Source organism: Pygocentrus nattereri, chromosome 18 (genome assembly GCF_015220715.1).
Source record: "Pygocentrus nattereri isolate fPygNat1 chromosome 18, fPygNat1.pri, whole genome shotgun sequence".
In the NCBI taxonomy this organism is placed as follows: domain Eukaryota; kingdom Metazoa; phylum Chordata; class Actinopteri; order Characiformes; family Serrasalmidae; genus Pygocentrus; species Pygocentrus nattereri.
In genome coordinates this window covers 3962650-3977570 of record NC_051228.1, presented here as the reverse complement: position 1 = coordinate 3977570, position 14921 = coordinate 3962650, and the positions used below count along the sequence as shown (strand labels likewise).

The window sequence follows — 14921 nt, the reverse complement described above, 5'->3', positions numbered from 1 at the left end:
TGTGTGTTCAGGCCAGTGTACTCACTACTTTGCTCACTAGACGGTTTTGAGGTGGTGGTGGAAAGGAAGACACCAAGTCATTGCTATCCTGGGCAATACACACTTATGGGGGCTCAGACCCAGATTTTTCTATAAAGCAGTTTTGTGACAACACCTCCTGTAAAAAGCACTATACAAGAACTTTGACTTGCAGTGTTCACTCATTCACTACTGCACTGACACCTGTCTAATATTTTTGTAATTTTACTTTTGTACTGCATGTTATTTTACGGTTGTTTTAATAAAACTTCTAATTATCACTGCTGGAACTCAATGCATCTCCAAAATGGTCAAATAAATAAAAACGTAATTTACTTTTAAATGTCAATGTAAAAAACTCCCAAGTCCTTTTGATCTATTCATCATGACATTTACACATCGGAAATGCCTGATGCCCTTCACAGATTATGCCAAAAACTGAAAAACTACAAAAACGGAGAGGTTTCCTTTCACTCGTTTTGGTCTATACTGTACTTTTATGCTGCTGTAATGGATGACTTCCCTTCTAGTACTAATAAAGTGATGCCCCTTGGGTAACCTTGGTGTTATGCGCTTATGAGTCTTGAGTGGAAGTGGGCGAGGGCACATTTGCTCAAAAAGTACTGGAATAGGGTCATGATTGTGGTTTAAGTGGACCAAGAAGTTTTGGGGAACACATTTACACAAAATATTTGATTAAAAGTATTTGCTGCACTAACTTGGTAGCTCCATTGCTAAACTACAGAAGCAAAATTTGGACACCAACCAAGTCTTGGCTGAATAAAATTCGACGCAAGGTCTTTTCGCCCAAAGCATTTTAGCTGAAGCTTCTTAAGTGTACAGCAAGAGGCTAAAAGTCTGAGCCAACGGTGGTGGACAGTGAGGTGAAGAAAATGAAAAATTACACATTGAGAAGGTTCTCCAGTATTTATTAACTAAGGATGTGGGAAAAGTGCTTGACAATCAGTCCAAAAGGTCAGTGTCAGTCAGAATACCCTGCTCATTTACTGAACTTTCAGCAGGAGGTGTTGGCTCCATCGCAAAGGCCAATTTAATACAAAGCAAAATGCCACCAGGACTTCAGAGCTGCTCCCATTGCCATAAATAAGAGGAATTCAATTCTAGATCAGCTCTCAGAAGCTTCATCAACTACAGCAGCATTAATTCTAATCAGACCCGACTGTGGCCGCCGGTAAACTTCTCAAAATTAGTGCCCATCTCTACCTTCCATGTGTCCCACAAAAATAAACTGGTCCTCTCCCAACCTGAAAAAAGCAGAAATGAATAAAAGAAAAAAAGGAATAAGAAACAGACTGGGCATCATGTTCTATTCAGAATGTTCTATGCTCTGAGCATACCTGGTACTCTCCCAGTTGTCTAAAGAGCTCTCAACAACTGAGCGCAACATCCAGAGGGTTTTCAGAACCTGACCACCACCTGGCAACAAGAAGCACTGGCCAACCCAGGAGCTGCATGAGCCTAAAGAGAAACCACAAACCAGAACAAACCAAGCTGGAGCTCATCAAACCGAAAGCATTCATTCATTATACACAGGAGTAGATCTCGACTGGCTTAGATAGGAATAGAGCCATGGAGGCGAGACCTTCTATAAAAGTGAGGCAACCGTGAAGCAACACTCAAAGCAGGAGGTGCTAAACGATCTGTCAGATGCATCATGTTCTTGTGCCAAAACGTGCAAATGGTGAGGACACCATGCGTTAATTACACACCATTTAAAGCAGAAAGCCCCAAACGCTTCTAAAGAACACCAATTACACTTTCCTGGTTTTTTAATCCTCTCTTTAGGCTACGTTCACACAGCAGGTAGAAGTGGACCAAAAGCTGATTTTTTTTTTTTGTTAGTCTGATCATGGCGTCTTTTTAGCTTCCTAAACTCCTTGAGACCACCAGTGGCTCCAAAACACACTTCAAAGTCTTCACAACTCTCATAAGCTCCATTCAGAAGCTGGGCATCGTGTGAGGCTGTAGTTCTTCTCTCCAGTCTAATAGACGGTGATGTCATTTTAAAGCCTTATAATAAAAGAAGCTGAACTCAGTTTGTTTTTCTACTGAAAGTCGACCCGTGTTTCCCCAAATCTGGGCTCTAAACTATAAACAGATGGCGTCTCTTCAGTGATCTGAGTAAAAATCTAACCATCTAAGATTTCTGGCTTTCAGCAGTGAGTTGTAAGCATATAGCAATATGTTTATGATCATTAAACATTCTGTTCATTTGAGGGAGCTTAGAAAAATTAATAAATAAAATGCTTGCATTCATTTCAGTTACTGAATAATTTGCCTTGGTCACAAAAATTCAGACAGACAAGCCAAGAAGGTGCCATAACTTTTGCACAAGCCACACCGCGTTTTAGATTTTAATCCAAACTTTCACGATGAGAATTTTAGACACTGAACAAGCCGAAATACAATCCACACAATTTAATCCAAGTAAAAAATCAATCCATAAACGTCACATGAAATTATCAAAAAATTATTCAAACACAGCTGAAAACTTAGGAGCTATACATAAACATAGGATTTCAGGGATTAGTCAGAATTAATGAGTTTTCCCAAAAATGTTCACTCGTTTGAGCAAATTCACAAACTTTCACAACTTTCTTGCAGAAATTGTAATCATAACACCTTCAAAACACACTAGTGAAATTTGAATTGTTACACAAGTTCAGTTTCACTTTTACATAACACTATAATAAATCATGTTTCACTAGTAAGACATTTGTGCAGGTCATTAAAATGTCAACTTGACAACTTTCAAAACCTTGTACTAGTAAATATTGTTCCCATCATTCAAATTAGGAAAGCTTTTTTTAAACCAACTAAACTTTTCACAAACTGAAATTGCAATAAAACCCCCAAAAGTCACTTTTACACGTCTAATTTTATGCTTTTCACACATTTTTACCAGTTAAAGCCAAAATCCAGATCAAAAGCTAGAACAGCCTCGGACTCTGCCTACCTTTCGCCCACAGCACGGAGAAGGCGACGGCAGGTTGGAGGCCGTGACCGACCACCCCGACCACCTTCGATTCCCGGTTGTGGCCCGATGCCCCGAGCGCTGTCTCCACTGCGGTGTGATAAATTCCCCTCACCTCTGGACCAGTGGAGGTCAGCTGCAGCATGGAGCCCTGCTCGCTCCTCCACTGACCGGTAACATTGCAGCGTGTGACCTGCTGCAGTCAAACAAAGACAAACTCATGTGGTTAGAAATAAAACACACTGTTCCCTCCAGCAGGTGTGATCGACTGGTTTAGCTTACTTTGGGCTCTTGCTCAGCAAACAGCTGAGCTGCTCCCAACACAAACACACAGAAACAGCCACAGAACACCAGAGACTTCATACTGACACTCACAGCCACCACACCAGCTGGCTGTATTTAACTCATCAGTGTGAGGCCAATTAAGCTCTGCAGGCCACACCTTCACCACCCATTTCCCCTCAACCTGCAGGAAGGCAACCGACCTGAGGGAAACATAGATGCCATGACTCTAGAGACGACGCACACCATGTAGGCTCATCCAGAAGAACTGAAGATCTTGGAAACTTTTGAACCACTTAAGCTTAATTTGGTCCTACAGGTTTGCTGAGCTAAAGGAGGGGGGAGAAGAAGAAGAAGAAGAAGAAGGAGGAGGAGGAGGAGGAGGAGGAGGAGGAGGAGGAGGAGGAAGAGGAGCATTAAAGATGTTTTATTCAGTTCTGTCACTAGAGGGAGCTACTCCGTTATAGACGTCCCCTGAAGGCCCACGTTATTCATGTATTCCTTAACCTTCTACTGTATGCTGTTGAATGAATGTGAAGATGAACTGAATGTAAATGAATGTCTTTATTCTACATCTGCAAATTTGAATCTTAACAAATTTGACACATTTAAATCTGTGTATGTTTGATTGTTGGGCAAATCTGGTTTCCCAGTGCTGCTCCTGAAAGGCCCTCAGGCTGTTATGTACAGACGGTCATGTGCAAAGGCTTTTTACCTTTATATGTTTAATACATGTTTTATGGATTTTTGCATTGAAAATAAGTTGCAGAAAACAAATTCAATAAATAACAACTATGCGTTAAAATGCACACAAATGTGTTCTCTGTAGGGGGTGTGTTCACTTATTCACACTTAGAAAGTCAACAAAACATGGCCAGTGTATGACCAGAGGCGCCCAAACTTTTGCACATGCCTGTATGTACAGTACACGGCTGTTGTGTGATAAATAAGTACACATAGTGTTTGGCATGATGTGACAGTGCTAATCACATGCATGCTGTTCAAAATTCAGCACCCCTGAGGTAAAGGGGAGTTCCACCCATTTTTCAAAATTCCCTAATTCCGACATTGAGACGTAAGCGAAATCGCTCAGAGTGGTTTGGTGTGAACTGGTTCACTGTAGAGGCTCTGCGATGAGTCTCTACAGTGAGTGGCAGTGATAGGAACCAGGGGTTGGCATGTATACAAAACAAATATATATATTTCCACTGCAGGAAATGTGAAAACTGCGGAATTCCCCATTAAAATCACCTTCGTGCCTTGTTGGAACCCCCTAAGCCAGCGAGGCCACTCTGAAGCCCCCTCTCCACTGCTGACTCATGGACGTATATACTGGCTGTGTCTTTGACCATGAGGGCTTGTATGTGGATCAACAAGTCGGGGTCATTTAGTGCCACTGACTCCAATTCCCGACATATATGGTCAACTAACGTTTACCCAAAGCAAAGTCCTCGATGCTGTCGGCCTACTGAGGGAGTAAAGCTTTCCTCTGACTTCATTTACCAAGTTAAAATGATCAGAAGTCAGTTTGCGCTGCTTTTGCTGTGTGTGGTAACATTGGTCACTGCAGTGAGAGACACAGGAGGGAAACAGGAACATGGTAATGGATTATGGTGGAGGACAGATGCCAAGTTAGGCCTGGAATCTGCTTACTGTTGTTCTTCAACTGCTTTTAGGAATTGTTCTGTGTGATCTGAAGACTTTAATGGTCATTTATCCATCAAAGGGCAGGAGATTTGGAAGAACAGAGGCAAGTGCTCGACCAATATGTGCCAGAATGGAGGCCAGTGCATGGACAGAAGTGACTATTATGACCCTTTACTGACCTGCAGATGCCCACCGGAGTGGACAGGTACAGTGTCTCGATCTGCAGCTGAGTGCTGTTAACCGATATCTTCACTGTGAGTGCATTAAAGGGATAATAAGTCCTGTATAATCTCAGAGTTCCTGGATTTTAGAGCAATACTCCAGCATTTTCACAGCAGAAGCTCTGTCTTCTGTATCTGTAGCATGTGGTCAGTGGTCAGCTACCACAGACAGTAACTTCACCACATTTCCCTGGGTTTCCAAAAAAGGGTTCTTCCATTGTAGCAGAACCCTTTGGGTGCTATATAGAACCCTTTAAAAAAAGGTGTTAAATAGCAAAATGTACAGCAAACTCTCCGTCAGTCTGAAGAGCCACTTCATGATGCAAAGAACTCTTCAATCAGGCAAGGGGTTCTTTGAGTGTCCATGGTTCTATACAGAACCATGTTCTTTACCAAAGAACCCTTGAAAAGCCATCTTTTTTAAGAGTGTAGAATCCGGTTTGTTGTAAAACAATTTATTTATTAATTGATTTATTTTCATTATTATTTCTTCATCTGTAGCGTCGAACACCACAGACAGTAAATTCAGTGCTTAGAAAAGATCAGGAAAACCCACTGACCATAGAAGCCAATGGGCAGCTGCTGATTTTGTCACTGTTATTGTCCTTGCTTTGCTTTGTCGTCCACTGCAATCATTCTGCATGTTTTCTCATGTTGTCCACAGGCAGGTTTTGTGAGGACGATGTGGACGAGTGCCTTCTTGACCCCACTGTGTGTAAGAACGGTGGGACGTGTGTAAATTTTCCTGGAGGACATTCGTGTGCTTGTGTGAACGGCTGGTCTGGAGTCGACTGCACTGAGAATATTGATGATTGTCTATCTTCAGCCTGCGCTTCAGGATCAACCTGTGTTGACCGAGTGGCCAGCTTTTTCTGCCTGTGCCAACCTGGAAGAACAGGTGGGTGCCAAAAACAAAAAAGGGAAGAAATTTGAGGGTCTGGCCCGAATAGCATTTAACAGGCTTCAGATACTCGTTGGTGTTTCTGAATGATGACATTTCATATTCAGCCTTACTTTAAGTACGTACACTGACCGGGCATAACATTATGACCACCTCCTTGTTTCTATGGTCATTGTCCATTTTATCAGCTCCACATACTATATAGGTGATCAGGGTAAAAGGGGGCTAACAAAGTATCAGAGAAACAGATGGACTGCAGTCTGTAACTGTAGAACTACAAAGTGCAGCTATACAGTAAGTGGAGCTGATAAAGTGGACGGTGAGTGTAGAATCAAGGAGGTGGTCATCATGATAGGCCTGACCGGTGTGTATGTTTATTCAGTCTTTCCCGTTTTCTGCTTTGGTGTTCCAACACGTCAGGTCTGCTGTGTCATATTGATGATGCCTGTATAAGGAACCCCTGTGGAAAGGGACAAGAATGTTTAACTAACCCCATCAACGGCCGTGCGATCTGCTTCACTCCGGCCAACAGTGGTGAGGCCCATCCACACTGCATCTCATTTTTACAGACAAATAAAATGAGCGCCAGCTTTTGAAAACAGACACATTATCATCGTCTTTCACATCAAGTCTGAAACTGACGGATGGTTTAATGGTTTAATAGTTTACATGTTATTGGCAAATCCTTTTATTTTTCCAGCTCGGGTTATTCCTCCAGTAGAAACGGAAGTATTGAATTCCACACTGACAGATACAGGAGAGGAAGGTGAGAATGTGAAAAAAATATATAGTGGGCTTGCATCTCCCCCTAAACGCCCAGCACAGTATTTTATCTCCTCGAAATCTTAACACAGTAGAAATCTAAGAATGTCTGGTTTATTTTATTTCGGCTCAACATACAGTATGTTGAGCACTGACGAGTGCTTGAAATAACCTCTGAAGTCAGTCGACCACAAACTCACTCAGTCAGTCGGTCACTCACGGAGTCATTCACTGACTCACACACTCACTCGGTAACTCAGTCCAGAAAGTGCTTTGATCTACAAATGAATATGCTGATCTTATATCCTGCTGCACTCTCTGTGCTTTCTAAGCATGTTATGGTTACTTTAATTTCTCTTCCAAAGGGAAGGAGGTTTGGATAAATAGGGGTAACTGCTCAGATAATCTGTGCCAGAAAGGATCACAGTGTTTGGACAGAGGTGACCAGTACACCTGCAGATGCCCACCACAGTGGACAGGTATGTACAGTTTTTCTTGATTTCTTGCACACATTTCAAGATACGATGTCTCTGCTCTCAAATGCTCACATATATATTCTCAGAACACCACACACATTTAGCACACTCTGATATATCGAGGGTAAAATGAACCTCTGCCCACAAAAGCATAAACAATGATGTATTCACATCAAAATACCAAAATGAAGTTTCACCCCTACCCAGTCCATCTCCTGGTGGGGAGCAGTGGCCATTTTCCCTGCCACCCCCTGCAGCTGGGGTGCTGTCCTTGGTCCATAGCTGCAACCTGTTGTTTGACTTCTCAGCCTCCTTTGATCTTTATTGGTCCTCTGTAAGCTTGCTGCAGTCATACCAGCAGTGGGGAGAAGTTGGATTGTTGACTCGGCCACAAAGCCCCCACATCCAAATACCGCTGGGTGGATGGTTGCGATGCATTCAGCCTTGTTGCACTCTGATACCAGTTCTCAAGCCTCTTGGACTCATGTGCTGCTGGATTCCCCTCATCCCAAGAGTTCAATAAGGACCTTCTTGGCTGCTGTGGATCACATCACGATCACATCATCTCGTCTTAATGTTGTTTGTTTGATCTCCGGTGAGAAAACTAGCTGCTTGCTCAGCTCAACACGCCTTTCCCATGTTCTTCCAGGAGTAAGCCGAGATGTTGTCTTTCCTAATGCTGGCTTCTGTCTGTTTTCCCCTGCTTTGACAGAGGGAATGAGAGTTAGTTGGTGATCTAAGGAGTTCTCCAACAGCTCCACCACCTTCTTCAGCATGTGGCTGTTTGCTGTCCACCGTTTGTTTGCTATCCGGTGTTGTTTGCTATCTGAAGTGTTCGCTATTCGGTGGTGACCAGAGGAGCATGGGTTCCCCTTTTGAGTCTTGGTTCCTCTGAAGGATTCTTCCTCTTGCTTTTGGTATTTCTAGTTTTTCTTACCACTGTTGTCATTGGTGACCGTCTTCGGGGCTCAGACCCGGATTTCTCTGTAAAGCTGCTTTTTTTACAACAGCTGTTGTCACAAAGCAGCTTTACAGAAAAATCTATATAAATAAACTTTGACTTGACTTGACTTTGACTTGGTTGTGCCACCACCTGAAGCTCAACTGTACAAGTGTCGCCTTGCGCCCTGAAAGATGCGCTTGCTATCCTTACTACAAACCACTGGGAAAAAATTCAGGGACATGTATACGCCTGTATTTGTAGAATGATAAGGTGCACCTATGTAGTGAGTGGAGCTGATAATGGACAATGAGTATAGATACGAGGAGGTGAACTTAATGAAGTGCTCGGTCCGTATATATTTACAGTAGAAGTCACTCAATGAGTAGTTACTGAATCCTGTTATTAAGAGGAATTTCAGAGCTTAGGTCAGAGCTGTGCCAGAGATTTGCACTCGTTGACTAGAAATAGTCTTCATGCTTTTTTCTTTTTTTTTCTTTACAGGCAGGTTTTGTGAGGACGATGTGGACGAGTGCCTTCTTGACCCCACTGTGTGTAAGAACGGTGGGACGTGTGTAAATTTTCCTGGAGGACATTCGTGTGCTTGTGTGAACGGCTGGTCTGGAGTCGACTGCAGTGAGAATATTGATGATTGTCTATCTTCAGCCTGCGCTTCAGGATCAACCTGTGTTGACCGAGTGGCCAGCTTTTTCTGCCTGTGCCAACCTGGAAGAACAGGTGGGTGCCAAAAACAAAAAAGGGAAGCAGTTTTTAGGTCTGACCCGAATAGCATTTAACAGGCTTCAGATACTCGTTGGTGTTTCTGTATTAGTGCTTGATCACTGTGTCACTACTAGATTTAAAAATCATATTTACATTTCTTAATTAACTTTACTTTAAGCATGTTCGTCACAGCTTGCCTTCCAAAATGATGACATGGTCTTCTTAGTGAAGCAATCAAATACTATCATCGTGTCCCAGTTCAGGGGCTGCATCCTTTGAAGGACTTGGTCTATGAAGGTATGTCCTTTGACGGCTGTGTAGATCCACAAAGGCTGAACTGAAAAGGTCTGAAATATCATGCTCTGGAATGTTCTGACCTCTGGGGTTGAGCAGGCTATATGGATCCAGTCCACCCATTTAGCAAATCTTATTCTCATAGCGTTTTCTGGAGATGCATCTAAAGCATCTACATGTCTTTAAATCTTTTTAGTGGTCATTCTGGATTACCTGGCTTGGTTTTTATCCACTTGCTGAAGTAAAGATGATGAGCTTGCCTTCCAAAATGGCAAAGTGGTCTTCTTATTGAAGCAATTGAATACTATCACTGTGTCCCAGTTCAGGGGCTGCATCCTTTGAAGGACTTGGTCTACAAAGGCATGTCCTTCAAAGGCTGTGAAGATCCACGAAGACTGAACTGAAGTGCGACGGCCTGCTCTACGACAGGTTTACTGATGGCATCACGGCACCGCTGTTCCCACCCTTACCACTGCGTCATCAAACGCAGCTGCTGTCAAGTTCTTGAAAGATGGAGCCAAAAACTTTTATTTTAGTTTTGTTATTTTTTATTTATCAGAGCTGGAGACGCTTCTCTCTGCCGGCTCCCTAAAACAAAGCGAAATGTTAGCGTAAGTTTTGCTTCAGACCACATTGGCTTTTTTTTAACATTTGTACCATTAGCTATTCGGCTCAATGCTTACGTTTAAAAGTGTCTTCTCAGCTGCCGTTCGCTCCTCTGCTGATGCCACCACGTTCTCGAATCCTCACCAGCATGCAGTGAACCTCGGGATATGTTGGCTCGACCCGTTAGATCTTCCGTTGCCTTAGAAAAGAAAAACACATTTCTTGGCTTCGAATGAAGGAGCCTTCGAAATGGGACTGCCTACTCGCACTGCTGTGATGCAGTCGGCTTTCAAATGCAGCCTCTGAAGGATGCAGCCCCTGAATTGGGACACAGCTTATGCATTGGCTGGAAGTGAAAACATAAAGAAATAAATACCAGCATAAAAAACAAATACTCAAGTATTCACATTTTTCACGCCAGCCCTAGATACCTAATCTGTTCAGCCTCAAGACAGGCCTCATATTTCAGCAGTGGTGGTCAGATGAGTGACAAAAAATAAAACATAGATAATGTTACTTGTCATTCAACAACTTCGTAGTGTTCACAAATGATTTGAAATATTTAATAAAAAATTAAATGCTTTAAAAAATGTACCTTCTAGCATCTGTAAGGATAATCATTGTACATTGTGAATGTGGTCCATAGTTTGTAATGTTAGTGGAGGCATTTAGATTCCCTTGTTTCTTTATCTTCTATCCTGATGCTCTGGCAGGTTTGCTGTGTCATCTGGTTGATGTGTGCATAAGGAACCCCTGTGCTGAGGGACAGCACTGTGAAACAAACCCCATCAATGGCCGAGCGATCTGCTATGACTGACGCGCGTTTGTCAATGGGCTGAAAGCTGACAGCTCAAAGAAAACTCAGGAAAATGAAATGTTCATTCTGAAGAGGAGAGAAGAGAAGGTTTGCTGTAGCCTTAAAAATAAACATGCCAACCACTGCGTTCTGTGTTGGGGTGGTTACTCAAAAAAAAAAAAAGATTCATTACAAATTACAAATGACGTCTCTCAGACTGTAATGATTTTAATTTACTCATTACTTTCTGGAAAAAAAGTCAATCTAGTTACTCATTACTTTACTTCTGAGTTACTCTCTACAACCCAAACACATATGTACCTACAAGGGAAACCAAACAGTCCCACTTTCTTCAGAAAGAAACAGATTAGAAAGTATCAGATGTCATCAGTCCAGCCTCTGAATGAGACACAGTGTCCACTCACTGTCCACTCACGGTCCACTCTATTAGACACTCCTACCTGGTCGGTCCACCTTGTAGATGTAAAGTCAGAGACGACAGCTCATCTGCTGCTGCACAGTTTGTGTTGGTCATCCTCTAGTCCTTCATCAGTGCCCACAGGACGCTGCCCACAGGACGCTGCCCACAGGACGCTGCCCACAGGACGCTGATAGCTGGATATTTTTGGTTGGTGGACTATTCTCAGTCCAGCAGCGACACTGAGGTGTTTAAGAACTCCAGTAGCACTGCTGTGTCTGATCCACTCAGACCAGCACAACACACACTAACACACCACCACCACGTCAGTGTTACTGTAGTGCTGAGAATGATCCACCACCCAAATAGTACCTGCTCTGTGAGGGTCCATGGGGGTCCCGACCACTGAAGAACAGGGTAATAGAGTATCAGAGAAACAGATGGACTACAGTCTGTAACTGTAGAACTACAGAGTGCAGCTATACAGTCAGTGGAGCTGATAAAGTGGACAGTGAGGGTAGAAACAAGGAGGTGGTCAGAATGTTAGGCCTGTTTGGTGAACATCTAAACCACTGAATAATGCAAAATGGATGGAATTACTATGTACACCTACAAATAGATATGAAAAGTGTGTGTGTGTGTGTGTGTGTGTGTGTGTGTGTGTGTGTGTGTGTGTGTGTGTTGGTGTGCGTACATGCATGATTGTGATCTGAGAGATCAGAGCGTGTCTTTGTAAACCCTGCTCTGCGTGGGCTGCTGCAGACAACATTAAATCAATCAGTGACAGGATTAGCGCTGTAAACCCGGAGCTTATCCTCAGCGACCTTACTGGAAAACCCCAACCACTGGAAAAAAATCAGTGGGTTCAACTTTCAGTTTCAAAGTTTAACCCTGCGCAGAGCTTTTGAACGTTCTCACATCAGTTTAGCCAAAACTTTCCTGCTTAAAAGACACAAAAAAACACAGTCCAGCCAAAAAATGATGCTGTTAGAAAATCCTTCTATTGCTTATTTAATCCAAACTCTCATTGCACATTATATCACCAGCACAACACTTTCAATGAACAGTAGAATTTGAACATAGATTTCAGAATCTCTTAGTGTTTGTCCCCCTTTTGCCATAATGCCACTCTGGTCACTAAGCCCTAATCCCATTTCTTATTTTTACCCCTACACCTTGTTTTCGAGTGCCCCCCTTGGAACTGAGTTTCAGGGTAGTGGTTGAAATCTTTTCCTACTAAATTGGACCCTCAAATAAAAAAGGAGCTTTATATTAACAGACCTGGCCCATCTTCAGTGACAGCAGAGGAGGGGAAAGTTCAGCTCCTCACTGCTGGGCTTTAGTTACATTTAGGGATCGTACGCCTTCAAAGAGGGGGGCAGTTATTTATTATCACCCCCACTAATTCTTCAGGGATATGAAGCTGAAGTCAGATATTCGCCAGCATCTTGTTCTAATTGTCCAGTTCCACCTTAAATGGTGAGCAGTTTTGAAGCCTGAGGTGCCAGAATGTAACTGCTGCATCATTTAAGGTGGAACAGGATATTTAGCCAGCTGGCACTGAGACATCAGCATAATATTAGAGATGTTTATGCTTGTTATGAAGAAAAGGACCTTAATACATTGAAATGACATTAAACCATAATTATACAGTGTTTTTTGTCATTTTTTAAGAGAGAAAATTCTCACATTTATGGGTTTCTTCGGTCGCTCGCGCAGCCGTCTTGCTGTCTTTTCTTTCTTTCTCATATCTCTCTGTTTGGAGTCTCTGAAAAACCTCCATTTGGAGGACCACGTAGCCCCAACACTTCGCCCCACCCCTCTATCTCTACAACAATCAGGACACCCTACACCTAGGAGTAAGTGGTAGGGGCCAGGGGTGAAATGAAAATGGGCCTAACTGTGAAAAGTCTAAACCCCCTGCTGTTTATTTTCAGGTTTAAATTAATACATTCTCAGATTTTCAAAGCAGTCTCAGACTTTTGGACCTCAGTGTCTTATCAGAAGGACCAGCGCACAAAGCAACGACATGATCTTAAATCTAGTCCACACATCTAATATTTCAAATTTTGAGATGGTTGTGCATTTGTTAGAAGATTATCTACCTTATTTCTATGCATTTTTCTTTTTTTTACTTTATTAGGTGAAATTATCTCACTTATACAGTCAGATTTCTTAGATCAAGCTAAATTATCTGCCAATGTAGTGAGATCATTTCACTTGAGTAAAAAGTGAAAATGGAATTAAGGAAAATAATTTGAAATTAAGCTTATAACCATCTCAACAGGAGACAAGTGGTTGGTGTAGTGTAGTGTGTAACGCCTCTGCCTTCTATGCTGTAGACTGGGGTTCAGGCCCCCTATACTATACCAATAAGAGACCTTGGGCAAGACTCCTAACACTGCCTTCGCCTCCCTGTATAAAAATGCTCATCACATTTATTAGATTTATTGTCTACATTTAAGATAATTTTACTTGACAGAATGCCTTTGTTTTGCAGTGTGAACATATTTATATCAGAGCCTGAGCCTAACAAACAATTAGAAATGATGTCCAAGCTCAGTGTGAGCAGCCGGGCCAACTGTAGGAAAACTGCAAGGCTGGACGTGCAATCAATTTCAAGTACGCCTTCCATCCTCCAGCTGGAGTGGAGAAGAGGGTCCCTCAGGTCCTGTTTAAAATATAGACTGATCAGGCTGAACACTATGACCACCATCTTTCCATCTGTTTCTCTGATACTTTGTTAGCCTACTTTTACCCTGTTCTTCAGCGGTCAGGAGCCCCATGGACCCTCACAGAGCAGGTACTATTTGGGTGGTGGGTCATTCTCAGCACTGCAGTAACACTGACGTGGTGGTGGCATGTTAGTCTGTGCTGTGCTGGTCTGAGTGGATCAGACTCAGCAGTGCTGCTGGGGTTTTTAAACACCTCAGTGTCTCTGCTGGACTGAGAATAGTCCACCAACCAAACATATCCAGCCGACAGCGTCCTGTGACCACTGATGAAGGACTAGAGGATGACCAACACAAACTGTGCAGCAGCAGATGAGCTGTCGTCTCTGACTTTACATCTACAAAGTGGACCGACGAGGTGTGTCTGATCCACTCGTACCAGCACAACACACACTAACACACCACCACCACCTCAGTGTTACTACAGTGCTGAGAATCATCCACCACCCAAATAATACCTGCTCTGTGGGGGTCCATGGGGGTCCTGACTGCTGAAGAACAGGGTAACAGAGTATCAGAGAAACAGATGGACTACAGTCTGAAACTGTAGAACTACGAAGTGCAGCTATACAGTAAGTGGAGATGATAAGATGGACAGTGAGTGTAGAAACAAGGAGGTGCTTTAATGTTATGGTTGATTGGTGTATATCAATCAGGTCAGACTATGACAGTGTGCTTAGTTCTGCAGTAATTTTGCATTAGAATTAAATTTTCAAGCAGGCTGATCAAGATAGCACTGCAGTCCAACCAACCACCAATGCATCTATTGCCAGATACCAAAATGTCATCATAGATGTGCCTGAAAAACATTTCAAAGGGCAAGAAAGGGTCACTTTTGGCTCATAAAGAACCATGTGCATCAACAGGGACCCAGTCGCTTTTGCGGTCTTCCTTTCTCCACCACCTTAATTACTTTAGAAGCTCAGATTCAATTGTCAGCTGAAGATGTGTTTCCTTTGTAAGAACCGGTCCCGAGTGTGCCTTTGAAGTGCATCAAAGTGTGGACACAGGTGACCACTGTTTGCTGATCCAATAGTCTCATTGCATTCATCCCTCAGAGCCTGAGAAGTCTCATAGGGTGAGGGCTGATTGATGCTGACAGAGTAATGC

At 42.9% G+C, this 14921-nt stretch overlaps 2 protein-coding genes across 4 annotated transcripts; one reads left to right on the top strand and one right to left on the bottom strand.

The window, feature by feature from the left end:
- Window positions 1-930: 930 nt before the first annotated feature.
- Window positions 931-3411, bottom strand: avd (avidin). 2 transcript variants are annotated; one of them, XM_017715191.2, is made up of 4 exons: window positions 3296-3411; window positions 2996-3209; window positions 1377-1497; window positions 931-1283 (listed from the first exon to the last, which is right to left on the bottom strand). In XM_017715191.2, exons 1-4 carry the CDS (start codon window positions 3374-3376, stop codon window positions 1226-1228), a joined length of 474 nt encoding a protein of 157 aa, XP_017570680.1. In that variant the 5' UTR covers window positions 3377-3411; the 3' UTR covers window positions 931-1225. The 2 variants fall into 2 exon arrangements, with proteins under 2 accessions (XP_017570680.1, XP_017570681.1); XM_017715192.2 differs by having other exon boundaries at window positions 2996-3206.
- Window positions 3412-4735: 1324 nt separating this feature from the next.
- On the top strand, window positions 4736-10862 carry LOC108437820 (neurogenic locus notch homolog protein 1-like). Of its 2 annotated transcripts, none has more exons than XM_017715190.2 (8): window positions 4736-4895; window positions 5022-5147; window positions 5828-6061; window positions 6485-6595; window positions 6765-6830; window positions 7192-7305; window positions 8747-8980; window positions 10579-10862. In XM_017715190.2, exons 1-8 carry the CDS (start codon window positions 4808-4810, stop codon window positions 10680-10682), a joined length of 1077 nt encoding a protein of 358 aa, XP_017570679.1. In that variant the 5' UTR covers window positions 4736-4807; the 3' UTR covers window positions 10683-10862. The 2 variants fall into 2 exon arrangements, with proteins under 2 accessions (XP_017570679.1, XP_017570678.1); XM_017715189.2 differs by having other exon boundaries at window positions 4738-4895; window positions 6485-6598; window positions 10579-10859.
- Window positions 10863-14921: the final 4059 nt, after the last annotated feature.